The sequence below is a fragment of the Vollenhovia emeryi genome, unplaced genomic scaffold (genome assembly GCF_000949405.1).
Source record: "Vollenhovia emeryi isolate VEMERY1.0 unplaced genomic scaffold, V.emery_V1.0 DF939179.1, whole genome shotgun sequence".
Taxonomy (NCBI): domain Eukaryota; kingdom Metazoa; phylum Arthropoda; class Insecta; order Hymenoptera; family Formicidae; genus Vollenhovia; species Vollenhovia emeryi.
This window is the reverse complement of record NW_011967187.1, coordinates 1,282,321-1,309,728: the sequence shown is the minus strand read 5'-3', so window position 1 is coordinate 1,309,728 and position 27,408 is coordinate 1,282,321. Positions and strand designations below refer to the sequence as shown.

Below are 27,408 nucleotides of genomic sequence, written 5' to 3'. Positions count from 1 at the left end.
TCGCCTGAAACCGAATGCTGAACTCACACGCTAGATATATCTCGAGCTCTCGTAGCTGCGTTTCTTCTATCCCACGACACTTGGTACCATCGAACGCCGATCGGAAAACAGAATTACCATCGGCAACGAAGGCGCTCCACTCCGCTCCGCTCGATGGTTCGCGCGCAACTGCCAAGGAACAGGGCGCGATACAGCTTCGTCGCTTCCTCTCCTGGTCATCCAGGTTTCCTGGTCGTCGCCGCGATCATCGGCGTACGATGTCCTTCCACCTGCCAGACGGATCACGTGCCACCTTCCGAATCGCGGGATACCGTACGAGCGGTGTCCGGTTCGTTGCGAACGACGATCGTAACGATCTCGATATCCAGGAGAGGGCATGTCTCTCTTTCAAGCATGTATGAACTCTGAATAACCCAAATCCGGCATGTCTCAAGTTCATTGTACCCTGGCTACGTCCCGGTGAATTTTCCGATCGAATTCAAAGTCGATCTTTCCTGCTAACGATTTCATTAGCCGCTATTTTCCATCTCTTTAAGAAAAGAGTACGTTTTTCAAATTATCATTTCTTGTTTAACGTTTAATTATTTTACGAATGTCCACGTAACCTTTTTTTTTAATGAAAAAGAAGTGATCTTCACACAGAAATTTCTTATTTATTACTGATATCAAAATTGTTAATGAAAACTCAATGAAAACCGGATCTACCGATTCTAACGGACAGAGGAAACCGCACATTTATTCGATAGCAATGACCTTCTCGTGCCTCGGCAGAAAATTATTAAATAAATTATAATATCTTGCACGTATAAGAGTTTGATGTATGGACGGTTATGCACCAAGAACCACGTATGCACAGTCCGATATTCCAAAGACAAAAAAAACACTATTACGGTTCTTGAGTATATTTTAACTAAATGAAGTTTTACTTTGTCGATAATGCCCGTTCTACCAACGCATATTAACTTTAATCTCGGTTCAACTCACTTTATATCTTTTTCTGGTTTTAAAGATTAGAAACAGATGAGATGTAATTTAAGTCAAGATTAAAGTTAATTTGCAATGGTAGAAACAGGCATAAGTCAGATATGCATCAGAGGGCTTGCTGTTGTCACGCACGTACAAAATGCGCAACGCCCGCAACGACTAATCAATCATCGGAAGAGAGAAGGATGATAAGGCAAAAAGTATGTTGTTTACCTTGGAAAAGGTAATCTTGTTTCAGCAATAATTGGAAACTATCCAGTAGCCGTTTACTACAAAAGTCACAAAAGGATTCACGCTGTGTTAACACGATAATTGCTTGCATGTATATGTAATCATTAATTATCATAACACATATAATGCAAAGAGTTATGCGTAATAACATAGTCTATACAATCTCTCCTCGGAAAAGTGTTTGAAAAAGAAACGAAATGTAAAATCTAATTCATCGCAGTATCTCTAATCAGTTAATTTTAAGCATAACATTTCTGTATAGTTTCACAACGTTCAGAATTTTACTCCACGCTGGAACAATTATGTAAAAAAGTCGCACGTAAAAGTTTCATTTTCATTCATTTTCCATTTGTCCGGAATATTTCACGGCTTACGTTTCTTTAAAGAAAATTTCGGAATTTATACAATAAAATAAACTTTTAATTGAATTTCAAAAATATACTTTATTTCAAATAGAAAATTTAATTTCTGACTACCATTTAAACTTATGTCTCGTTACACTTGTTTATTAAAAATTAATGTTTACTTAAAAATCTGTATTTTATCGAATTTTTAGAAACATATCGAGTTTTCTTCAATCAGTTGTATAATTTATTTTAGTATAATTTATTTAGTATAAATACAACTAACACGCAATCAACGCTATATTTGTAATAGAAATTATTAGCGACGGAGAAGCTACCGAAATATATAAGTCCAGAGACATAAACGCATCTTCAGTTTGTGCAAACATTGCGACAAATCTTTCGTTTATGAACGCAAGCGATACGAAGTATAAATTCAAGTAGGATATATCTACCGTGTAACACGTGATCGCACGTGATCTCTAACGTAGTGTCTACCAACTTTGAGAAACACGAAATTGTTATTACACACAAATAAAAAGATTATAAAATTTTTACAACTTCTACAAATTTGATCAGCAAATCTCTTAACTTTTATGTTGTTTTATTCAAGTAAACATTATCTAAGTAAGATAAAGAGACAAAATTTTAAAGACAGCAAAACGATGAAGAGAAAAACCTTAAAATTTGAAACGTTAGTATTGAAATAATATCATAAAATTATTGAAACCGTAGAAAATTTAAACAGATTTATATTGTGGCCTCCAAGAAAAAAATTGACATCGCATTCTATATTTGTAAAAAAATTAATTAAGTAATAAATAAGAGATTTAATCTTCCATATATTTCTAAGCAGCAGCAACATCTAATAGAACTGCTTCTGTTTGTTACGAAACATTTGGGAAAACAAACATATTATTTCATGAGAAACAGTATGTTTGTTTTCCCACATGTCATTTCTTATGAAATAATAACATTCAAGAAAACAAACATGTTACTTTACAAGAAACAATATATGTCTGCTTTCTTAAATGTTATTTTATAAGAAATAATATGCTTGTTCTCTTGAATATTAAGAAATATGAAAAATTTAGATGTATTCCGGTCGCTGCTGCCCACCAATGCGCACTTAATTACGTATCATTAATAATTAAAAGAGAGATTTATTTAATCCGCACATATTTACATTGCCAGTAGTAATTACGAATAATCTGCAAAAGTGATCTCCTCTGCGGAGGGACATCGCAGGTTCTATTAACATCTGTAGAAACATGCGAAAACCGGGGGCATCTGTGTCAACGAACGACAAGTAGCGACACAAACCACCTGTTATAGAAATAAAGATCAAGTTTTGTCGTCGGGCAATTAAGGCTAGTCTTATTTGAGCGACGTCGCGAATTGCACGTAGCAGAGAAACGAGCCCTTTAATCCGTCAATCGAAAATCGATGAGTTAAGATATCGGGATATCGGCCCAGTAAGTACCTAATAATCCTATAAATTACCAGGGGAAGATAATTGAGTTAGGTGAACGAGCGTCCCTAATTGATCCGAGTCATCGCCGGCGACGCCGACGACGGCTCCTAGCGTGCGATTTGTCACACACGAGACCCGCGTTATTGAATCTTGCATGTACCAACGCCCGCTGACGATATAAGTGCGAAAGTGAATTAACCCAGAACTCCACTTTCACAATCGTGCTATGCCTCGGACGCAGAACTACGAACTTTGTCAACATGAGTTTCACCAAGTACAACAAATACAAAGGAGCTATAGCTTATTCCCGTTTATTTTCTTATTCTTAATCCTGTAAAATCGGTTTAACGCATCTCTTTTGAGAACGTACGCCGACCTTATCGAAAAATCATTAGTTCGATTCTCAATTTCGCAGCATGTTTATCTTCGATATTTAGCCAAATATATCCTAATTGCAATTAGCGCGTATACGTGCAAGGTAGTATCTTATTGCGACAAACCCGGTAAAACATTTTTCATGCATGAGCTTGCATAAATATATAGAGGAAAGTCCCCTATTATGAGATAAGCTCCTAATATGACATAGTAGGGTTTTTGCTAAATTAATAGGCATCATCTATTGGTTTCATTGTGAATTTATTGCCCTTGGAGCGAAATCTGTTTAGTAGAAAAGTCATTGTTAGATCATGTAATTGTTATGAATAAAGATTTGTGATTAAATTATGATATTGAAAACCTGCTATCTCATATTAGAAGCCTATCTCATAATAGAGGACTTTCCTCTGGTATAATATAAAATTATACATAAAGTATGTCCGTACATATTTTTACACAGAGAGACTTTTCTCTTAAAATTTATCCTGAAAATCATATAATCGTGGAACAACATGACATTTTGGAGAATTTTATGAGACTTTTTTTTAATTTTACCATACTTTTCACTAGTATAATTATACTTAATAATACATTTTACTAGCAAAATGTATGGTAAAATTTCAAAAAACCTTCATAAAGTTCTTCAAAATGCCATGTTGTCCCACGATTACATGATTCGAGGTAAATAAAAAAAAATCTCTTCGTATAGATTCATACATGCTTTTATATGAAACATTTTTTAATATGACAAACTGCTTATTTATAATTATATATACCTGTTTATAATGGTACAAAGTTACATAAAATTATAAATAAGCACTTTTTCATAAAAAGCATGTATAAATCTTTAAAATTAAACAGAACTGTGTAGAATTGTATAAAATTATAGAAATATACAATATAAAAATATGTACAAACATATTTGATGTATATTTTTATATAGTTTTATATACTTATTCATGTTTAAGCATGAAAAATTTTTTACCGGGAATGTATTCTATTTATTCGTCTCTAACAGAAGCAAGTTATTAATATTACTAGGGACGTGTCGCGTTTAATTAAGACCCTGCGCATAATGGAAGAAATATTAAAATTAGAAGTAAATATTAAATATTAGAAGAGAGAAAAGAAAAAAATAAGAGAAATTATATAATAAAGTTCCCTATTATGAACTAAGTTCATAATATAAGATAGGTTTTCAACATCCAATTTCACAAATACAATTGCACGCGCGATCTGACAATAAATTTTCCACTAAACAGATTGCAATCCGAGAGCAATAAGTTCATGATGGAAGCAACATATGATATCTGTTAATTTAGCAGAAACTCCGCTCTTCTCATATTAGGAGCCTATTTCATAATAGAAGACTCACACATAGTTACACACCAAAATTGCGCAATAAAATGTACAATATTCCTACAAATGTAGGAATATTGTGTCATACAATCATAATCCGATCTGTTTAGATTCTAGCTTATGAATTTAAACAATATAAATTGAATATTTATTCCTATCCCGAATATTTCATCTATTGTACGCAAGCCCTAAGGCACATGGAAACAGACGCACGAGTCGCCTCGTATTGGTCGATGCACAATATCATTTTTCATTCACGTCGCTTTGGCGACGTTTCTTATCGCGGCGCCGCGTAAATTGAGCGAGCCTCGCTATTCCATTAGAGCGGCAAAGGCTCTTATCAGCCTGACGTGTTTCGGCGATCGGATTCCCAAGAGGTCGGCACATCAAATTTCTTCTTCCCGGCTCTCGAGACCCGAATACGGGTCGAATCGAAAATCCCGAAGCACGATGGTAATCCTACACCGTGAACGGGACGAAGACATGGTCCATCTGTGCCGTGACGGAGGCTTGGGTTACCCTTCATTGTGGTGTGCCCTTACGGAACGAGACACCGACATATCCAGCAATTGTAATCGAGTAATCGTGCGGCAACCTACACGAAACCTGTGTGTAGACCCTCCTTCGGCGAGCCCGAAAATTTCTTAAGGCTTCTTCCGCCCGGATGCGCTTCCTTCGCGTGTTCTCCGCGGCCTTACGTGATACAGGATGTCCAGTAATGAATATGGCGTTATTCGAAAGGAGTTGAAATAGTGTTCTTGTCTGAAGATGGGTGGTTTGTGACTAATTTAGAAAAAGAAATTTTCACGAGCCGCGCGTAAAAACTATAACTAGTTACATTTTGGGCAAAAAACCTGTAACTAGATACTTTTATAAAGTAACTTTCCCAACCCTGCAAATGAGATACGTTGACATCACGTTTCTATGACTTCTACTAAAACATTTGCTAGATTTGAAGAGATAGATATGAATTCTTTTGGAAATTCCAGTCCCAATGAAATAAAATTTTGGTTAAGATAAAGAAATAATTTCTCTAAAATTAAATAAAAATCTATTAAAGTTAAAATACAAACATACTTTATTGGGTGTGCACGTACAGCTTATCTTACATAGTCTTCGTTTTAGTGGAATATTGATTTGAGAGGCATGGATTTATAATACAAAAAAGCCACGAGAAATTCTAGGAAAAAATTTCGAAGGTCAAAATCATTTCCATTTTTAACGGAGGACGTCTTTTTATTTGCCAAATGTTTTCGTCGCCGAATACACCGAGAAAAAGGTTTCTTTGGATTTAGTATTCCTATTTATTCGATTGAAATTTGTTTTATTGAAACAACATATTCTTATACGAAACGTTATTTGTTTGAATAAAAATTTTGTTGCTTTATTCAAGCAATCTCTATTATTTGATGGAAAAGACACTATTATTTCAAGTAATATCTTTCGATTAAATAATTATATTATTTAGCCAGGCGCCTATAAAGTTCGGTGCTGCTACTAGACGGCCGCCGAGTTCATAAGTAAAATCACGGCGGCCAGACATACGAGTATGTATAAGCGACCGCATCAATAGACGCAGTCTAATCATCTAATGGTCTATTCTTTATAGCTGACGTGTACATAGTGTACTAATTCAGTGTTTATCTGTCTTCGTCTAATGAAAGGAAAAAAACTGTTTGTACATACATTTTTTTCACATATTCTCTATCAAACGATAATGTTGTTTGAATACTTTTGTTTCAAACAAATATTTTATTTCAGACAAGGATATATATTATTTCAAATTCAAACAAACGATTTGTTTGGTCCAATCCAAATATCAAATTTGTTTGGATACAACAAAATATATTAAATCCAAAGAAATCGTTTTCTCTGTGTATCCTGCCTCTCTTTAATACGCGCGCACGCCTCTACGCGTCACATTTTATCCGCTGAAACATGAATACAATAACTTGGTGTGTCGCCATCCGCATAATTGCAATTTACTGACCCTGAAAACGAATCAGGAAACAGGTCCATTTTTCTGCCTGCTGGGCACAAAAATTATCATAGTGCGAGTACAATAGACGTTTCGATATTCCCCAACGAAGTCATAAACTGACGTGAGGAAGGTCAGTTATTTATCGCAATGACAGACCACTTTACTGAACGACTACTTGTGTGTCGTGTAGATAAACGCGCGTCGAACTGACAACTCAAGGAGGAGTGGCGAGATGTTTTCTTCGGAACAACTCGCCATGCCTATTACAGACAGAGAAACGCCCCATATTATGAGACAGGCTGCTAATATGAGATAGAAGAGTTTCCGCTAAATTAATAGGAATCATCTGTTGGGTACACCATGAATTTATTTCCCTTGGGGTGAAATCTGTCTAGTGGACAATTCATTGTTAGATCGCATAAACGTTGCGAAAAGATTTGTGATTGAATTTGGACGTGGGGAAACCTGCTGTCTCCTATTAGAAGCTCCCATCTCATAAGAGGGGACTTTCCTCTACATGCGCTCTTATTCGATCTTCCAGTACAATCACAAATCAGATTGAATAATAATTGATCCTTGACATATTATCATGGGAAGACGATATCTCGTCGTCCGATGTATTATCGCCTCGTTGCAACGCGGCGAGTTGAACGTCACGGTTGGAGCCGTTAAACCGGATGATTTTTGCGTATCGATTCAGCGGTGCGGTTTAAACGAGATTCTCTTGCGGTACCGCAGTTTAATGGATAACCACCGTAGATCGTGTCTCCGAGGTCCGTTTCAAATGTATGCGCGAACGGGTGCACGTGTCGCGTCCGGAGACACGGCGCGATCTCGCGAGATACGGCGGTCCAGAGCAAACATCCTGCTGGATAGCCATCGGCGCCGAACACGCAATACGCATACTTGCCCATTGACTGACTGCGTACGCGGTGCATTCACCCTATATCTATTCTGCCATTATCCACTTGGATCCCGCCGCCCACCCCCGCGGTTCTACTTCCGCCCGTCGCGTATACTCGTAAAATAAATCGTATAATCGGATAACGAGAGCTACCTCTTCGCAGCTTAGGCGAATAACTCGCGATAACTCGATCTCGGCGTGAATCGTCTTGCCCGAACCCGACGTGCGTGCATCGACCGCCTATGTACGAGGGTGAGTCAAAAATTATCCGCACTTTTCGTTCTACAATTTATTTACACAAAAATAGGAGTTCAATATGTACGTCATTTTTCAACATAGTCTCCTCCCTTGGCAATGCACTTGGTCCAGCGGTCCACAAGCGTATTGCTTCCAAAGAAAAAAGTGTATTTCTTCCAAGAAGAAAGCCACTTTTGCACCGCTTCCTGCAAGCCCAGATCTTGCTCCCTCCGACTTTCATCTGTTTCGGCCGCTCAAGGATGCTCTGCGAGGTCGTCAAATTTCTACAGACGTAGACGTGCAGGAAGCGGTGCAAAAGTGGCTTTGCGACCAACCGAAAACCTTCTTCTCGGAAGGTATACGCAAGCTTGTGCACCGCTGGACCAAGTACATTGCCAAGGGAGGAGACTATGTTGAAAAATGACGTACATATTGAACCCCTATTTTTGTGTAAATAAATTGTAGAACGAAAAGTGCGGGTAATTTTTTACTCACCCTCGTATGTATCGATATCGCGTCGGAATTGCGCCGCCTGTTGCAAAGCAATCGTCCCGATATTCACAGACGAAACGTTTACGCCGAGTAACGGTGCTGCGAATTGTTGACTGCATTCAACAAAAGAGGAAATAAAGATTACAATTCGCTTATTTTTCCGTGCCCTTAATTGACTGGATTGAAGATTGGACGACTCTTTGCACGCTTGGATTTAGCTTACTATCGTCAGAAATTAAATCGATTGTTCGATTTAAAGTGCGTGGTCTTACTGTTCTAACATTGTTAGAACTAATAAATTAATTTATTGACCATATAAAAATGTTTTTAGACGCAAAGAGCGCGTTGTAGATTAGGTCTAAAGCTGCTTGAAAGAATAGAACCTTCCATCTAATAACCAGTTTCATTGTATTTAACCAAAATGAGTTTCAAGGAACAATTGTTGATTCATCAGATTTTGTACTTAACATAGTAAACGGTATCTCATGAAAGCTTTAGGAGATATTCAATCATATTCAAAGAGGGCAATAGATCATTGACAAAGGAAGTTCAGAAAAAGCGAAACACGAATAAAAACATATAGCACCACTTCCAAAGAAGATGAGCAAAAAGAAGGAAGGGTTTGGGACATTAAGAAAAAACTAGAAGAAAAGAAGGATGTCGGCGTATTCTTCGAGAGATATCTCCTTAAGCTTTCCTAAGATACTGTCCAGTAACACTATACTCGACTATAGTAATACTATAGTCGAGCAAAGCACGAAACTTGATAAGTTGCGCTAGTAATGCCACTAATTGAATCAATAAATTTTTTCTCCAAGTCCATTTCAGCTGGACACAAACAATAAAAATGGCTACTAGGCGAAACGTTTGCTCTTCCAAAGCAACTTTTAATCTCTCTAACACGTGTTTCGTTTTACAAAGGCTAATGATTCATCCGCGTGCCTCGCTGGGACAATCTAACATAAAGAATTTTGTTTTATGTGTATTATTATTACACGTTTGTATAAAGTTGTATAAAAACGTACCGACAGAATTTTCACTTTTATATGCATACTCCTATAAATATAAAATTATACGCGAAATATGTCCATACATATTTTTCCATTGTACGTTTCTATATAATTCTATACAATTCTACACAATTCTATATAAATTTCTAGATTTATGTAGGCTTATACATGAAAACTTTTTAAAAGGGAAAAAAATTACTTATTTATAATTAGATATAACTTTGTACAATTGTACACAATGATATTATGATTATAAATAAGCAATTTTTCACGTTAAAAATGTCTTCGTATAAAAGTATTTTTTATATAAATCTATAAAATTATATAGAACTGTGTAGAATTGTATAAAATGATGTAACAATATGTATGGACATATTTCATGTATATTTTTATATAATTCGCTATATTCATTCACATTCATGCATTAAAAATGTTTTACCGGGATGTCTGCGCCATTGACGCTTGACTCCCGGAAATCTTTGGATTTTCAATTACTTTTAATCAGTTGAAATTACCAATTCTTTCGTTATCTTTGTCATGCCTGGGCACTGTTGATTTGTTAACTCAACCCAATTTTTTACGTACGAATTAGCCACGAGTACCGTAAATCCAGGATACGCCATAGAGGCATATCATCTAGTCTAGACTCTTACTGGTCGCAGCTAACTGGAACCAATAGTTGTCGTCTTCTTGGTCTCTACATGATCATTTCCACGACATTTGCATGCCTTGCGTTATCAGGAAATGAGCGCCCAAAAAAGAGAACGAGCACTTCGACCCGTTATCAATACTCGGCGATTACGTCGGTCATTGACACGAGGATCCGTTACTTGCAGCCGCGCGTTGGATGCCGGAATCCTATCCGCTTGCCGTGCACAAGCCAAGTGTTATAATTCTGAAGGAACCGACGAAATATAACACGTCCTATAAAACTGATACGAGATTATGAGAATCGCCGGGGAATCACAGCTGCGGGAGAGCAACTTCACCGTCGCGTCTCCATTTTCAACACGTCCCGCCTTATTTCGAGACAAAGCCGCACTTTCCGCAGATCCGTGCGAGTGGCGCGGACCCTCGCGCGACTCGTTGCGACTTTTTCAGCGCGTGCATCGCGTATAACGCGTCTCGCACATCTCTGTGCATCTTCTGCGGTGGACATAGCTTTTCCATTATCGTCGACGGGTACACGCGCTACGCGCGCCAGAGACAGAAAGAGAGAAAGAGAGAGAGAGAGAGAGAGAGGAAGAGGGAAGAGAGAGAGAGCCTCGTTCTAGATTCTATCCGCCGGCACGGCGGGCTGATACCGCGTTTAACGTCTGACCCGCATTCCGTCGAGCAGCCTGAAATTTCGCTCCGACCGCGCCTCCACGTCCCCGTCTCTTCTTCCGCGTCGCCTCCTGGCACCGGCGGCAGCCGGTTCGCGCGCCTCTCGCGTCTCCGCTCTCCTCCCGCTACGAGAACGCGCTCTCGGTGAAATATCTCTGCGCGGATGGCGCCGCGAAGAATATCGCTTTTCCGCAGCCGAAAACGCCCTGCGAGAACACGTGACCGAACCTCGCGACGCGCGAACGACGCCAGCCACAATCCTGACGCTTTTCCCTGTGCTCGCCCCTGGGAAAGTGTACCTTAAAAAAACCTTAAAATTTTAGTGTATAAGGAAAATTGATAACCGACACGACTGGCAATTTTAATTAGAGAACATTTATTGCGAAAAAACGTCACCTAAGCCAGGGCTTGAACCTGGACTTCCCTGCACTCTAGGCATGCTTAAAATTTTACTTTAGAAAAACAAGAAAAGTATATTTCGACACTTTAAGCTTTTATTTAAGGTAAACTTAAAACTTGCTTGAAAAATTTAACAGAAAACTTTAAGAATGATGAAAAGTATGTGATATAATTTAAAGTACCGTGTGCGGTTTTGTCTTATATACCAGAAGCGCTATGCCGCGCGGCCCTCTAGCGGGAACTTCGGCAGACTTGGCTATCTAAAAATTACTTTAGATATCTAAAATTACTCTAAAATTTCTTCAGTAAACTTTTAGCTTCTTTAAGTAAACTCTTAGATTTGAAAGATTATACTTTTAAAAACTTTAATTTCATTTAAAGTAAATTTTCCCAAGGGTACACTTGAAATAGAGGGGTTTTCGGGATCGCTGATTACGATTTTGATGTCAGTATTGTAAGATTCAATATGGCGGAACCAATATGGCTGATCATACATTCGAAAAATCAACAATCTTTTAGACTTTTTAAAGGTATAAAAGGGTTTTAGGTATCACTGACTACGAATTTCAGAACAGAAATTTTGAAATTCTAATTAATGCCTTTAATAATAGTCAATCAGAGTCTAGGGACTACAAGCAAATAAGTTAGCAACACCAATTTAAAATTAAATGGTTGTAACTTATATGTCTTGTGCATCACTGTGAGCAGTCAAATTTATAATAAGAATAAATTCAGTTTGATTTCAATTAAGTAACAACATCATGTTCGCTGTTGATTTTTTTAAACTATGATCCGCCATATTGGACCCATTTTGAATTTTACAATTCCGACCTCAAAATCGTATTGAGCGACTCTAAAATACTCGTCGATCGATGTCGAAACGATGTCGAGTCGAAATCGACACCGTCAAATTGATGTCGATTGACACCGAATTTAACAATTGATTGGAGGTCGATTCGACATCGTTTCGACGAATCATTTCTCACTGGGTCTGTATACCAAGTTTCAACAAATTTTCAGATCAACAAATAGTAGATTTGAATGTGCTGCCGGCACACAAGAGGTTAATTAATAGATTATACTACTGTACAAGTTGATTCCTAAGTAAGTGAAAGAAATGTAAGGAAATATTCCTTGACTTATTTTGCGAAAAGATGTCCTATTAATTAAATTTGGACGTTAAAAGCCTACTGTCTCATATTAGAATCCTATCTCATAATAGAGGACTTCCCTCTACTGTACTGTAATAGCAGGAAGGATTTTTATTGTATAAAAGTTGTTTACTGTATAGAAGCAACGAGCGCTCTACACTGAAAGAAAATTTCTGGTTGAATATGGACGAATCAGATAATTCCTTTAGGATTTACCAGAATTCCTTTAGGATTTACCAGAATTTCTGTAGGATTACAGGAATTCTGGTAAATCCTAAAGGAATTCTGGTAAATCCTAAAGGAATTATCTGATTCGTCCATATTCAACCAGAAATTTTTTTCAGTGTAGTAAACAACCTTTATACATTAGGTTCAGTATGATGATTATGAGGGTGCCTAATAATTTTGTCTAAGGCTGTATATACGTAGTTGAATGCGTTATACAGTTGGTTACGTTGTCTTGAAATAGAGTCTTATTTTTGTAATGCAATTACGCTTCTGGATGCACTTAAGCTGGCGCCAGAAAGAAGAAATCCGATAAGAACGTCGTTACGACGTCGCTTAATAAAACGTTATCGGAATAAAGCTCCAATCCCGCCGTACATCCCGTTGATTTATACCACGTGGATATACAACTATAGAATAACAATGTAATTGCGCTCGAATGTGTAGACATAATAATTATCAATAATACGCGCGGGACGTTTGTCCATCAAACATCCAGATGTTAAATATTTTGATTATACAAGTCGCACGTTGAATGTCACTTGGTAACACTTTAACGCAATTGCGCGTCAAGATGTTACGCAATATCATTACGAAATTAGCACATCCCACGCGGTTATTTCACAAAGTGTCATGTCTTAAGCATGTTAAAAAGTCTATTTTTGGACCGTTTGTTTTCTAGCCTAAAAACTTGAACGAGAACTACAATTCGCTCGGCAGCACATCTGTTTCCTCTGTGTTTGTGGTAACGAGAATTATTGCGCTTATTAATTAATGTTTTCCTGGCGACAATATCGTTGGCCCTACAATATATTATTCTGTCTCTCAAACCTGAAGGATTTCATATTCTAATCTCTGATAACGACCATAGCTCATCAGCAAACGCCAGGTATTTGGATTACATTGGATTAAGAGTTCGTGTTGTTTAAGCGTTTACAGAAATAGATTTTGACGTTTACGTTTGTATTTGAATCGTAGATTCTCTTCGGATAAACGTTGTCGCTCATCGTACAATACGACATTACTATGACTTGTAAATGAAAAAGTATGACCTTTTTATAAGCGGGGAATCTTATTTTTTAACATTTCTAATAACAATTGTATATTTTTTAACATTACACTCTAAAAATTGGCTCATCGTAAGTGTTTGAATTATAAATATTAAAACAGAGAAATGTTTGACTTATCAAACGCAATTAGAAAAGCGTTTCAATTTAAAACACTTGCACATAGAAGGGATAAAGTTATAATTGTCATTATTACGTAATTTTATCACGTACGATCGTAACAGCTTTACGAGCTCGCACATCGATGGCTGCGTTCAAGCTGTCGCTTCAAATGTTTCAAAGTATTCTTCTCCTTTCTCTCAGAACAGATAGAAGGAGAAGAGAAACACCTCGAAGCACTTGTAGCGGCGGCTTGTCCGCAACCAGTATTATACGGGCTATCTATATTGCAATAAATACGAGCGCGACATTCAAAGCGTATCTGCAATTAGTATCTAAAACACTTTTAACCAGCGCTTGATTGAACCAGGAAAATGTCGATCGAGTTCGTCACGCGATGTTACCTTGAAACTCGATTCGGCTGACCGAAGCGATAGAACGATCATATATTGTTCGCTCGATCGACATTGTCAGAATATTGACGATCGTACATACGGGTGTATTTGTGTCGCTGGCACAAATTATCTCGAAATTCTGTCCTCGCCTCGCGATGGATAAAAACGATTCACGCCCCGGCCACAGCTTTCCCTTTCATCGACAATCATTGAAGCGCCGCGTCTAACACACGCGCGGGATACCGCGATCGCATTTAACGGCACGGCGAACAATTCTAATGCAATTCGCAAAAACTCGTTAATGCGATGACGACTTGGATTTACCATAAATTATTGGCCAATCAGCGGTTTACAAGAAAAGGAAATGCGTGCGGGTCTGACAGTCGACAATCGTTTGCGAGATCGATCGCGCCTATCCGCGTTTCGCGCGTACTTGAAATTTCGTTCAACATACGAACAGATCGCAAGTGAATACGCGCGATTGCCGATCGATTCTCCGGCATGCGAGATGAGCTCCGGCGACTTGAAACGCGGACTAATTATGAATAATCTATCGACTCGTCATCTTTCACGAGCAGCCGCCCGCGACGGTCATCGCCAACAATTATCGCCTCGTTATAGGCTGACAACATAATGTCAAGGACGCAAGGCACAAAGTACATGCTTAATTGAAGAAGAGTCCGGACCAGTGACGCTTTAGAAATTCAAAGTAACATCGAAGCTCGCTGGGCACTGCCTAACGTGGCAAACATATCATTTAAAGTCAGCTGGCGGCAAAGATGTGTTACACGTACGCGCGCGTATTATCGTCGTCGGATGGCAGTTAAACGACCAAACGATAATTTATTTGATGTCAAATAATTACTGTGGGGTTCAGCGCACCCCATTTCTACTTCTGCGTTCATTGACACAGTTATCAGCCCCAGTCTCTTAAGGAATATAGCCATCCGCCGATTCCGCTGCGGAACAATGTGTCGTAAGAAGTTCGCGGAGGAGCAGCGCAGTGATGCTGACCGGTGACAGTGGTACCAAAATTTTTGTCGATGTTTTGAACACTCTAAAAATTGGTTCTTCGTAAGTGTTTGAATTATAAACGTTAAAGCAGAAAAATGTTTGACTTATCAAACACAATTAGAAAAGCGTTTGAATTTAAAGCACTTGCCCATAGAAGTGATTGACTTTCAAACATTGTTGTATCAAACATTGCAGATTGTAAAATTGTGTTGCTAAAATCGAACACGGGTCAAATTAAACAGATACGTACGTTTGATTTTTAAACAGAAAAATAAAGTACAATTTGTGTTTGATTGGTAGAAATTCAAACAGATTTGTATTTCGAACACTTACCGATTACACAATTATGAAACAAACGCTTGCAAACTTATAATGAAAACTTTTTTAAGACTGAAAGACTTAAAAAATTTTGACAAACATATACTGCTTTTTAGCAAAACATAACTCAACGCTTATTACAGCATTATTAAAAATGAAACATTTAATCTGCATAAAATATCAAACACCCACTAAAACCAAACATTAATCAAATGTTTAAAATTTTGCACACTAATAAACAGCTTGAGAACGGCGACAATAAAAATGTTTGATATTTCAAACACTTATTATTTCGAGTGAAGTAAGATGTGAAAAGTAATACGGAGATGTGCGTGCCACGTGCGAAAATTCGGGAGAAAATCCACGCTGTGGATTAATCCTGTCGGGGAATCTCGCAGACGACGGCCTCAATAGTTCTATCAGTTAACGATTCGAGATAAAAGAGGCGCATGCATTAGAATGCGAGATAATTCGGTTACGCAAACGCAAAAACTTTGGAAGACCCGCGTTATCGTGTGCGATTGCCAGCGATATCAAGACCTAGTAATGATGTGATGGATTTATGATAATGACAGCGCGATTCAACATAGAGATATCACGGTGTGCAGAGTTGTCGCGTTTATTTATGTCGCGACATTTGCTGCTATGAAAACGCGCGACACAATGGCAAAATGAGCGTTAAACGACGTAGGTAGACCGTGGCAACCGCGTTCTCGAAGTCGACGAAGTCACGCTGAAACATTCCGCGGGCGACGCACGAATCTCTGCAATTTGTAATAGATTGAAGACAATTTATAATTACAAGAAATCAAAATAAAGCCGATACCAATTAATAACTGTAAGATTAATTACACGGAGAGAATTTCCCCTTAAAATTTACCCAGAAAATCATGTTATCGTGGAACAACATTATGAAGAATTATGAGAGTTTATTGAAATTTTACCGTACATTTTACTAGTAAAATTACTCATAAAATTTTTCAAAATGCCACGTTGTCCTACGATTACATAATTACAAATTTTATGGGAAAATTCTCTCCGCGTAGCTTTATGAAATCTTTCTTGAAGTATATATTGATCGAGCGCGTTGTAACAAAAAATTATTCACTACAATACGTTTAAAATAATTATCAACTTCCAGTGATTGCGTGCTGTTATCTTATATTTTCGCGAAAACATGAATGCATTCTCGAAATCAACAGCCTCTCATTCGGTAACGATCTGTTTTCTCCGTAAATGGCAAAGTAATTTCGTAGTCTCGCAAAAAGATTTGATTCCTTTCTCTTTTTTATCCCATGAATTTCGATATCACGGAGATTGGCACCTCGGCGCGATCGTGGCGTAAAAAATGGGCGTTTATCAAAGTGAAATGTCAGTAATCCCGACAGATCTGTACATAAAGAAATACCACGATAATATGTGATATCGTCATGCTTCGATAGTCGCGCATACCTGCTATTATTCGAGTGTCGAAAATAACTGCTATCATCAATCAGCATCATCCGTAATATCCTCTCAAAACTACAGCGCCGAGTTCGCAAGTATAATCGGCACAGTGATATAGTAACATGTGACCGATAAGAAATCTGGTTTACTTCGCAAGTTGAAACCACAAGTGTTTTCCACTTTTGAATATAGCTTTTATCACTTGGAATATTATGTAAAAAATATAAAATACAAATTTAAAATAAAAAGCAACGCTGAAAGGCGATCAGTAATTAGCGCGAAAACGATCGTAACTCTACACTTTCGCACTCGGATTGATTAGATAATAATATTACCTAAATAATTGTAAAACTATCGAAATCGAAACTAAAAGCTGAATTCTTAAACAGAGAGAGCTGCAATCTTAAAGTGTAATAACTGGTCATTTTAATAATTTTGTGCCGAGCGTAAAGTATATTATCATAAACATATAATTATATTTTGCTTCGTGTCGTCATATTATAAACTGTCGACATCTTTCAGAGAAGGAAAAAATGTAATTCTAACGAAATCAATATCTAATTATATGATAATATATTTTTATTCATATCATTTACATTTAATTTGCGCAATCAATGATTCTTTACGATAAAACAGCGCCGAACACGAGTAACATCACGTTATTTCCCTTTTTAACCTTTCTAATCTCTACTTTAAAAACCACAGAGAGCACAGAAAATATAATAAGAAGCTAGATTATTTAGTTTAGAAAGAGAAATAGCAGTAGAAAACGATTACTTATTCTGTTAAGAAACAAACGAAATCACCGATAATAATCACGGCAATTACATTAGTGTGCGTAAGGTCATGTAGGCTTACTACTTTTAGGTTTACTTTAATAATGTAGACAACAAACTATTTATAAGCTCTTGATTATAGTCGCCAGTTATTGATAACGCAATCGCCTTGCGCAAAACTCTTTTTCCCGGACGGGCGTCACATCTCGCAGAGTGGAATTCACTGGCCTAAAGGAATCCACGCGGAAGAGGCTGGTCTAAAGGAATCCAACGCGCTGAGCGCAAATGATCGCGAGTGACTGTGTCGCGTGCAAGGGCAGCCGTGAATTTCGTTAAGTACTACAAAGTCTCTACTTGGAGGAATCGTCCAATCTCCTAGATTCAAGTTGGAGAACGGAAAACCAGTCGTTCTCCTCGGCTCGCCGGAGGCATTAAGCAGTGGAAGTTCGCGCAGCCGCTCTCCCACATTTCGCGATCGAGACCGATGTGCCGGCAGATTTGTCGATTACCAATACACAAGCCATCCGCTTGACATTCGTTTGGGATATTCTGTTGTGATCGAGTGTTGTTCATCGTGCGCTGCACAATTACGACCGAAAGCAAGGTATCGCTTTTTAATGTCGACAAAAAGCTTCGCCGCTTGAATCAAAATCTTTATTAATTTGTGCGTTCAGTGCACTATGCTTTTATTTTCAACTACAGTTCGATCCTAATTTATCCGAATATAGATATTCACGTCTCGTCAATTATTTGGATTGTCACGACAACCTATTTCTATTTCCCTTTTTTTAGAGCTACTTTAATGACATACATGTATGTATGTGTAACACATTTTCCACAAAAAGACTTGATGTTCTGACTTTCAAGTTATTTAATTGATTAAGCAATTGGATCAAAGTATAGTAAAAGCATAGACATCAGCATTTCGCTGCAACATACGTCACGTAAAAAGGTCAAATATAATTTGCAACGTGACTGATAGAGATAGAAAATTGCATTGCATGGACATAGGCGAACTAAATTCTTATAATCATTGTATGCAAATAATTATCGCAACTCACAGAGTTACTGAAACAGATACTTGGTTTATCTGTTTTAAAACAAGAGCACGTATTGAATTAACAAAATTATTTGCAATTGAATTAATGTTGTTAATATAACGTTATTATTTTCCGTGTAACAATTGCACACTTCGGATAAATAATGTATTACCTAATGCCTCCGACATAAGTAAAATTTTTAATTATTAGAAAAATTATTAACTTTAATAAAGCGATATATAATATATTTATAATAATTAATAACGACAATTAATAATAACAATTCAATTTAAAAAATAATGTACTGATTACATTATCTAAAAATTGTAACAAATATAAGAATATTTGTTCATTGTTGATTTATAATAATATTATCTTCGATAAATTTGCATGTCAAATCTATCATTTTCTATTTATTACAATTTGTAGAGACGTAATTTACAAAAACAACTTTGTGCGGCACTAACGCTTAAATGTCAAGTCAGACTGCCATCTTGTCGTGTCAGTTCAACAGAAATTATTATCTGCGTGTTTATTATTTATTTATTATTTAAATATGTCTGGCAAGAGTGCTATTTTATATATTACAGAAACCACTTCATTTATTTATCAAATCAACATTAATATAATAATTCTTGACGTGAGATTTTATTTATCCGTATACGTAATGCAAACCCGCAATCTTCTATTTTCGCAATTAACACGCTGAATAATTTATATCTGCAAATGTCCTTTCAGCATAATCGTATGCAACACCCAACGCGAGGACAATCAGCGATTTAAATAGCCGCGACACCCGACAAGATACCCAGTTAAATTTTCCGTCCGCGATCCAAGGCGAGATGGCGAGCGTGGACAAGGATCTAGAGGAGCTCATGTCCCACCTGGGTGAATTCGGCAAATACCAGTTCCGACAGTACTGCCTTCACTTGCTCGCCGCTCTTACGGCTGGTGTGCACATGCTGACTCTATTGACAGTCGCGGCGGTGCCGGCGCATCACTGCGACATCCCGACAACGAATGTGTCGTCCGTCCTGACCAAGGAGCTGTTCGGTCACAACTGGGACAATGCCTCGGACGTGCTGGAACATCTCCCACGTCGTCTCGACAGCTGTCACTACCTGGATCGCGAAAACATCAGCCGGGAATGCGACTCGTGGACCTACGACACAACGTACTTCCAATCCTCGCGCGGCATGGAGTGGAACTTTGTTTGCTCGCGACGTTGGATGGGCGCCGCGGCGCAATCCTCTTACATGTTCGGCGTATTCGTGGGCGCGGTTACCCTCGGTAGCATGGCGGACAAGTACGGCAGAAAAATTATATTCTACGTGTCCGCAGTGGCACAGCTGGTGCTCGGAGTACTGGTCGCCCTGGTGGACAACTATTACGTCTTTCTGGCGATCCGTTTCTTGTACGGGATCTTTGGCTCCGCCGGCGCGTACATCACCGGATTCGTGCTGACGATGGAGCTGGTGGGTCCGTCCAAGCGGACGGCGTGCGGCGTGCTGTTCCAATTGGCCTTCGCCACGGGTTTCATGCTGGTGGCTGTGTGGGGCGCCGTGCTCAAGGATCGTATGTGGCTGCAGATTGTGTACGGTATGCACAGCGCGATCTTACTCGGCCACTGGTGGCTGATGGACGAGTCACCCAGGTGGCTGTGGGCGCACGGTCGCGCCGCCGAGGCGATCGTCATCGTGCAGAGGGGTTTAAAGGTGAACGGCAGCAACGTCCAAGTTGACGCCGCCAAGCTGATCAGCAGAGCGAAGGTGCAGCAGGAGACCAAGGAGGACAAGTCACACGGCGCGCTGGATCTCTTCAGGACGCCGAATCTACGCAAGAAAAGTCTAAATATATGCCTCAACTGGTTCGCCAACTCGATCGCTTATTACGGATTGGCGCTCAATATGGGCAATCTTGTCGGCAATCCGTTTATCATGCTGTTCCTCAGTGGTGTGCTGGAAATACCCGCGTACATCTTGATAATATTCACCATGGATCGTACCGGCAGGAGATGTCTGATCAGCACGTTCCTGATAATAGGCGGCATGTGCTGCATCTGCGCCGCCGTTATTACCGGCACCACCGGCAACCTGGTGGCCGTCGCCACGGTCACGATAGTGCTCATAGGCAAGGGCTGTATCTCCGGCTCGTTTGCCGTCGTATACAACTACACGGCCGAACTGTTCCCCACCGTGGTAAGGAACACGGCGCTCGGTATCGGCTCCATGTGCGCGCGTCTCAGCGGCGCTCTCACGCCTATGATCTTCCTGCTGGACTCGCTGGACCCGCGAGTGCCGGCCGCACTCTTCGGCTTCGTCGCCCTGGTGGCGGGCTTCCTGGCGCTCTACCTGCCGGAGACGGTGAACCAACCGATGCCGGAGTCTATCGAGGACGGTGAAAACTTCGGCAAGGGCGACACTTGCTTCACCACCTGCTTAGGCGGCGGCGCGAAAGCTGCCGCGAACGATCGTGATGTCTCAATGGACAAGATACACGAGAAGGACGAGAAGGAGAAATTGAATGATATATAAATCGGATTTTGTCCTAGGAAATTCGCTAAGTGCCTTCAATTAGTACTTACAGCTACAATACCCCAAGATGAAAATGGACATGTCTTGGTCTCGACATCGTGAGACGGTCGTGCTGTATAGATTCGCCGGTATATCAGAGATATTTGTTCAAGAATACTTATATTTAGAAGCCAGCCTAGCTAAATAATACGTGCAACTAATCGTTGAAAAAAAGAAGATATTTAGAAATAATTTATATATTAAAACAAAGGAAGAAAGAGAGTCGTTTCTTAGAATTGCGTATACCGTATACAAGGAAGAAATTTTATACAATATTACATTTAATTCTCTATTCGTTGGGAAAAGATAAAAATTTCGTGTATTTAAAAATTTTGATAACAATATATGTATGTATATACACAATAATTTTTTGACATGCAAATTATATGCGAAGGCAGTTTCTATTTTATAAAAGTATAAATATAATCACATGGTGTCTGACGCAAGAGTATCCCTACGACAAATAATGGCATAGATTGGGTCAGACTAAGAAGAAAAGTCATGTTCCATTTTACAAAATTCGCAATAGTTATCGAATAATTTATTGAAACGTCTGAGCGAATGAGCATGTAGAGATCGGGCTCAGGAGGCGTGTCAAATATTTGTATACCAGATCTAGCAACGGTAAGCGAGAGGTGGAGCAACGCGCGGCATACTCGTAAAAAACAGCGCACGATGTGTTCCCAGTGAGGAGTGAATGATCAAAGAGATATCGATTTGATGTCAAAATGACGAGATCAATTTGAAATAAATTTTTACATCGATTTCGTCATCTGGTGGTCACAGTTTTGATCTTTTATCGATATCGATATTTTGCCCATAACGATAATTTTCCGATTACTCTACTAGGCTTTTAATAAAAATTTTGTTATATTCACAGGATTTTAAATATTTATCAGGCGTCATCTGCATTTTACAACGCTGTGATCAGATGATCAAATTGATGTAAAAATTGATTTCAGATTGATCTTATCATTTTAACATAAAACTAATAATTTTTTAATTATTTAAATGATTCAACTTTTACATCAATTTGATCATCTGGTCACAGAGTTGTAAAATGCAGGTGACGCCTGATAAATGTTTAAAACCCTTTAAATATGAAATATAATAAAATTTATATTAAAAGCCTAGTAGAGTAATCGGAAAATTGTCATTATGGGCGAAATATCGATATCGATAAAAGATCAAAACTGTGACCAGATAATCAAATTAATGTAAAAATTGATGTCAGATTGATCTCATCATTTTGACATCAAACATTTGTTACAAACATATCAAAATATAAAAAAATATTGACGTACTGCATCCGTGTCGATAAAATCGTATCAGATTGACATCAAATCGATATTTTTTTGATCATTCACTCCTCACTGAGTTTATGTCCCATGTCGCTCACTGCTCGCGCTCGCCCCTCACATGCCTTCCGAGCCCACCCTACCGCTTTCCACGCGCTCATTCGCTCAGACGTTTCAATAAATTATTGGATAACTATTGCGAATTTTGTAAAATGGCACATGACTTTTCTTCTTAGTTTGACCCAAACTACCGCTATTTTTCGTAAAGGTACTCTTGCATCAGATACCCTGTATAGTGGCGCTATTTATATAGCAATAGTCCTCCGCAATGAAGTGACTTCAATTTTTATAAAACAGTACGCACATATAGGAAACATTCCACAGATGCCTTCGAAACTTAGGGAATAAACTTGTTGAATCGCAGGACGATCATGTAGTTAGTAAAAATATTCAAATATAACCACTTTTACAGAAGTATAGATTTACCTGATGTGACTACTTGCCCACGTACAATCTTTCTGTGTATGACAGAATCGCGTTTTCCCTATATAATACATGAATACGCGGTGATATCAAGATTTCAATTTTACGAGTAGGCAATTTCTGCGGTAGAGGTGATTAAAGGCACCCTGTTCCCACTTGCCATAAAATCCTTCCTGTAAGACGCTGAAATAATCTAAGAGAGAGGGAGGGAGGGTCAACGAGGGAATAAATTTGTTGACATCCGACTTATCTCGCTACTTTCGGCGAGATGAACTGGCCGGGAGAAGTTGGAGGGTTATGCGAGATAACGGGAAGGACGCGGGGCGCTTTGGAGCGCACTGTGATCCTAATGGCGAGGATGCAATTCAGAGAGGATCTTCCGGTAGGACGCGGGAGATTCTCCGTTCTGATGAAACCGCCGACTCACTCTTCTCTTCCTAGCTAATGGAAAAACTTTGTCGTCTGGCCCAACGCTTTTCCAATCATAAAGTTTGAAAAATGATCACGTCGGTTATCCGCGGATTTTTTTCGCCGGGATAACGATAGAATAACGGCGGATAGGGCGGGATCCTATCTCCCTCGAAAATTTCGTAAGGACATTTTTCGCCGGGCGGTTTCGAATCACTACAAAAGGACCACGTGATCCTTGCTCGGTTTATTTCTCAAACGGTGCCGTATCATACAATTTCATTATAAAATTCGTCTCGCACGAAAGTTTAAAATCTCCCTTTGCTATTTTCTTTAGGCATTGTCACGCCCGTTAGACCGCGAGAGCGCCTGGAGACGAGAAGCGTCTCCGGGCCAACGGAAGCGGCTGAACAAGATTATCGATTTTGTGTTTTTGAGTTGTTGTTCCGACTTCTGTGCGGAACGGTTCTGGAATCAAAAGATTACGCGGTCCCCTTGATTGTAAAGTGTCATCATTTACGCGCGGTCCCGCGAGTGAGTGAGTGCGCCGCGAGCTAAGCGGGCTCCCATTTCCCCTTTGCAATCCGCGGCGCGCGTGACAGTATCTTCAACGACGTCACTTGGACAAGACGATATTATGTTACTTGGAAGCTCGCCGAGTTAGCGGATATTAAATTGTATTAATAAGACGCGAATTAATTTTGATGTCACTCGGTCCGCGTCTTAATTGCTTATTAATAAATTAAAAGCCAACTGGCTCACAAAATGACGAGAATAACAATTAAACGTAGTACATTTATCTTCTTTAAATCCCGTGCTAAAGCGTGCCGCGCGTCACGGCTAAGCAATTACTAACGCAACGTATATAACGCGCTTCCCCGAAGTTGCTGATCCTCAATGTCACGTCGAGCTTCCGCGTTTCGCGAGATTCGCCGATGCATTTTGCAGATGCGCTCGCTATTACAGGAAGATTACTATCGCGCTGTAACTTTTGCCTCTGTAATTTATACGCACGCTCGATTTACGCGACGCAACGATGGACGAAATGCATGGCTGTCCGATGATTAGAAAATAATTATCGAGCAACCTGGCCGCAACTCCGACTTTAAACGCGATGATTCGAACTAATATAATTAATGGTACGTTTAACGCGATCGATATTAGGCGTCATCAATTACTTTTATGCGAAACTAGCGAGATATTGTAACGCTTCCGCGCCTGTGAATTCCCGAAATTCCACGCGTGCGTAACGTCGCCGGGATCAGAGATTAAACCGTACCACAGCTGCAAACCTAGATATCAGATAGTAATCTTGAAACTCTACCGATTAAATTAGAAAAATAAAAAACGAACGACTGGTGAATATCTTCAGAACCTTTCTGTCATTTGCCGGGCAAATCTCTCACATTTATGGAAGAAAATAGCCATTGTTAATAAATCTCAATATAACAGCAACAAGCGCGTAGCTTGCTGTGTTGGAAGAAAATATACACGTAGAAATATTATTAGGCGCTACGCTCCGTCCCGACTGTATAAGGTCTATGCTATTATTTATGTTATTCGCATAAAACAGTCGAGTTCACTTATTATTAAAAAAAAAATGGCACCGTGAAATGTACATGTTTGAAAAAGGCAAGAATGATTAACAAAGTGACGTGCCTCTGATCGGTCATTTTCCTATTGTAGATAAGCATTTAAGAGAGATCTGGAAGAACGAGGAAAAGCGTATCCGAGTCTTCATTTATTCGTTCGTCTAGATGCGCATTCGGAGGAATCTGGGAGAGCGCGTACCAGATAAACGTCCGAGAACACTTCGGGAAGTGGGACGTGCCCCACGGGAAAATGGGACAACTCCATGCAATTGCGTGAGCTCCGTCGAGCTCTAATTTATATATAAATTCGACCCTGATGATCGCACACTCACCTGCGTTATCGAGCGCGTGCGGGTCCATGCGCGAGGGTTGCTGGAGCCCGGGATGTATACGGGAACACACGGTGGCAGGGAGCGCGCGTCGCCTACTGAACCCTCGCTCTGTTCTCGCCCATTAAATCGCAGAAAACGTTGCACCAGCGCGCGCAACTCTGTGTCAAACACGGTGCGACCGCGTCCACAAATTCGATCTCCCGTAGGATTGGATCGCGGAAGTGCCGTCGTGCACCAGGTTCTCGTCCAAATGGAAGATCGCGAAGTACGAAACGGGAGAGCCTCGTGCAATCAATAACGATCGAATAGCTTCGAAGCTGTTAGTTCGAGTTAATTGAAGTTCTCCGATCCTCCCCCGGTCGCCCCGTACGTCGAGATTGACTTCTGCATAGCGATCTGCAATATTCACCCCCATAACTTTGTAGATAGTTTGGGTAGAATAGTTTGCGAGCAACCTTTCTCTGGAATTTTTACAACATTCTTTAGGCAATAAACAAGAGATAATTACTATACTAAATTAGATTAATCTCTTCTTGTGTCTACGTTATCTGAACTTATAATCGTCGAGATTAATCGCCCAATAAACAATTTTTCATGCCTAAGCATGTATAGATATATAACATTATACATATCTAAATTATATATCAAATGTATCCCTGCATATTTTTACATTGTGTATTTCTATATAAGTCTTTATAATTCTATAAATTTATATGAAATAATTGTTAGAGAAAAATTTGCTCATTTATAGCTATATCTAATTATGTATATAGTTATATATAATTAGATTTAAAATTTGTTTTATATAAAATTATATAGAATTACATAGAATTATAAAGACTTATATAGAAATACACAATGTAAAAACGTGTATGGATATGTTTTATACATAATATATTACACACGTAAAAGTGTTTGATTTTCTGAATAACTGAAATTTTATGCAGATTGAATGTTTTATTTTTAATAATGCTATAACAAGCATTGAGTTACGTTGTGCAAAAAAAACAGTATATATTTGTCTACATTTTTTAAGTCTTTCAGTCTTAAAAAAGTTTTTAATAAGTTTGTACGTGTTTGTTTTATAAGTGTGTAATTAGAAAGTGTTTGCAATACAAATCTGTTTGAATTTCTAATAAACAAACACAAATTATGCTTCATTTGTCTATTTAAAAATCAAACGTATATATCTGTTTCATTTGACTCGTGTTCGATTCTGGTAACACAATTTTACAAGATTCTGTAATATTTGATACAAAAGTGTTTGAAAGTTAATCACTTCTATGTGCAAGTGTTTTAAATTCAAGCGCTCTTCCATTTGTGTTTGATAAGTCAAACCATTTTTCTGTTTTAATGTTTATAATTCAAACACTTACGATGAACCAATTTTTAGAATGTAGCTTTCAAAAGTTTACATAACAATGAATACCTTTTTTAATTTATATACACTTTTTCAGATACAATAAAGACATATGTTAATTTCAAATTTTCATTACGTAGGCAATTTCCGGTGTGGAAGCGCAGTCATTTCACTTGAACGAATAGAAACTTTTTATTGCTTTCATATCTTTCCTCGCGACGATTCGTAACAGAGCCCTTTCCTCGTGTCGATTGAAAAGCAAGTCCGCGATCGATTTAATACGTACGAAGCGCGGATTTCGTTGGTTTATATCCTGCGTATATTTTACACTAAACTTTTACATCCCCAAGAGAGAAAGACTGATGTGTCATGAAAAAATAATGTCCGACCAGAATCAATAACCATCTTGATTCCCAACTAAATATCAAATTCTTCTTCTTCCTCGTGTATTAGGCTTAAAGCCTGTTTTAGCTAGTTCGTTCTGGTACTTTGGGCATTTTGGTTTTACTTCATCTTCGGTAGGTCGCCGAAGGAAACCTCCAACCTGAAGGGCTATACCCCTAAAGGGGTATGTGACAAGGTACTCCCGGTGGGTTGCCACTTCCCTCCGAGAAGTGGCATCCGAAAAAAAAACCAGCGGTGTCCGTGGCTGAATTTGAGCTCGGGTCTTTTCGTTTATTTATTTACTAAGCAGCGCACATTTCTCTGCGCCACG

General features: G+C 38.8%; 2 protein-coding genes across 6 annotated transcripts in view; one reads left to right on the top strand and one right to left on the bottom strand.

Moving 5' to 3' along the window:
* LOC105563271 (aminopeptidase N) overlaps positions 1 to 25,437 on the bottom strand; it is a 40,346-nt gene extending 14,909 nt beyond the window's left edge. Inside the window, exon 1 of one of the 3 annotated variants that reach the window (XM_012014732.1) lies at positions 25,334 to 25,437. The gene's annotated coding sequence lies outside the window, so the exon portion shown is untranslated. The other 2 variants (XM_012014733.1, XM_012014734.1) reach the window with 2 other exon arrangements.
* On the top strand, positions 3,019 to 21,534 carry LOC105563272 (organic cation transporter protein). 3 transcript variants are annotated; one of them, XM_012014737.1, is made up of 3 exons: positions 3,019 to 3,034; positions 17,820 to 18,211; positions 19,386 to 21,534. In XM_012014737.1, exon 3 carries the CDS (start codon positions 19,490 to 19,492, stop codon positions 21,179 to 21,181), a length of 1,692 nt encoding a protein of 563 aa, XP_011870127.1. In that variant the 5' UTR covers positions 3,019 to 3,034; positions 17,820 to 18,211; positions 19,386 to 19,489; the 3' UTR covers positions 21,182 to 21,534. The 3 variants fall into 3 exon arrangements, with proteins under 3 accessions (XP_011870127.1, XP_011870126.1, XP_011870125.1); XM_012014736.1 differs by lacking the exon at positions 3,019 to 3,034 and adding an exon at positions 14,420 to 15,078; XM_012014735.1 differs by lacking the exon at positions 3,019 to 3,034 and having other exon boundaries at positions 16,379 to 18,211.
* Positions 25,438 to 27,408: the final 1,971 nt, after the last annotated feature.

Bases quoted from the DNA above. Each gene is read 5' to 3' on its own strand.
- LOC105563272 (XM_012014737.1), top strand. From the start codon at position 19,490: ATGGCGAGCGTGGACAAGGATCTAGAGGAGCTCATGTCCCACCTGGGT.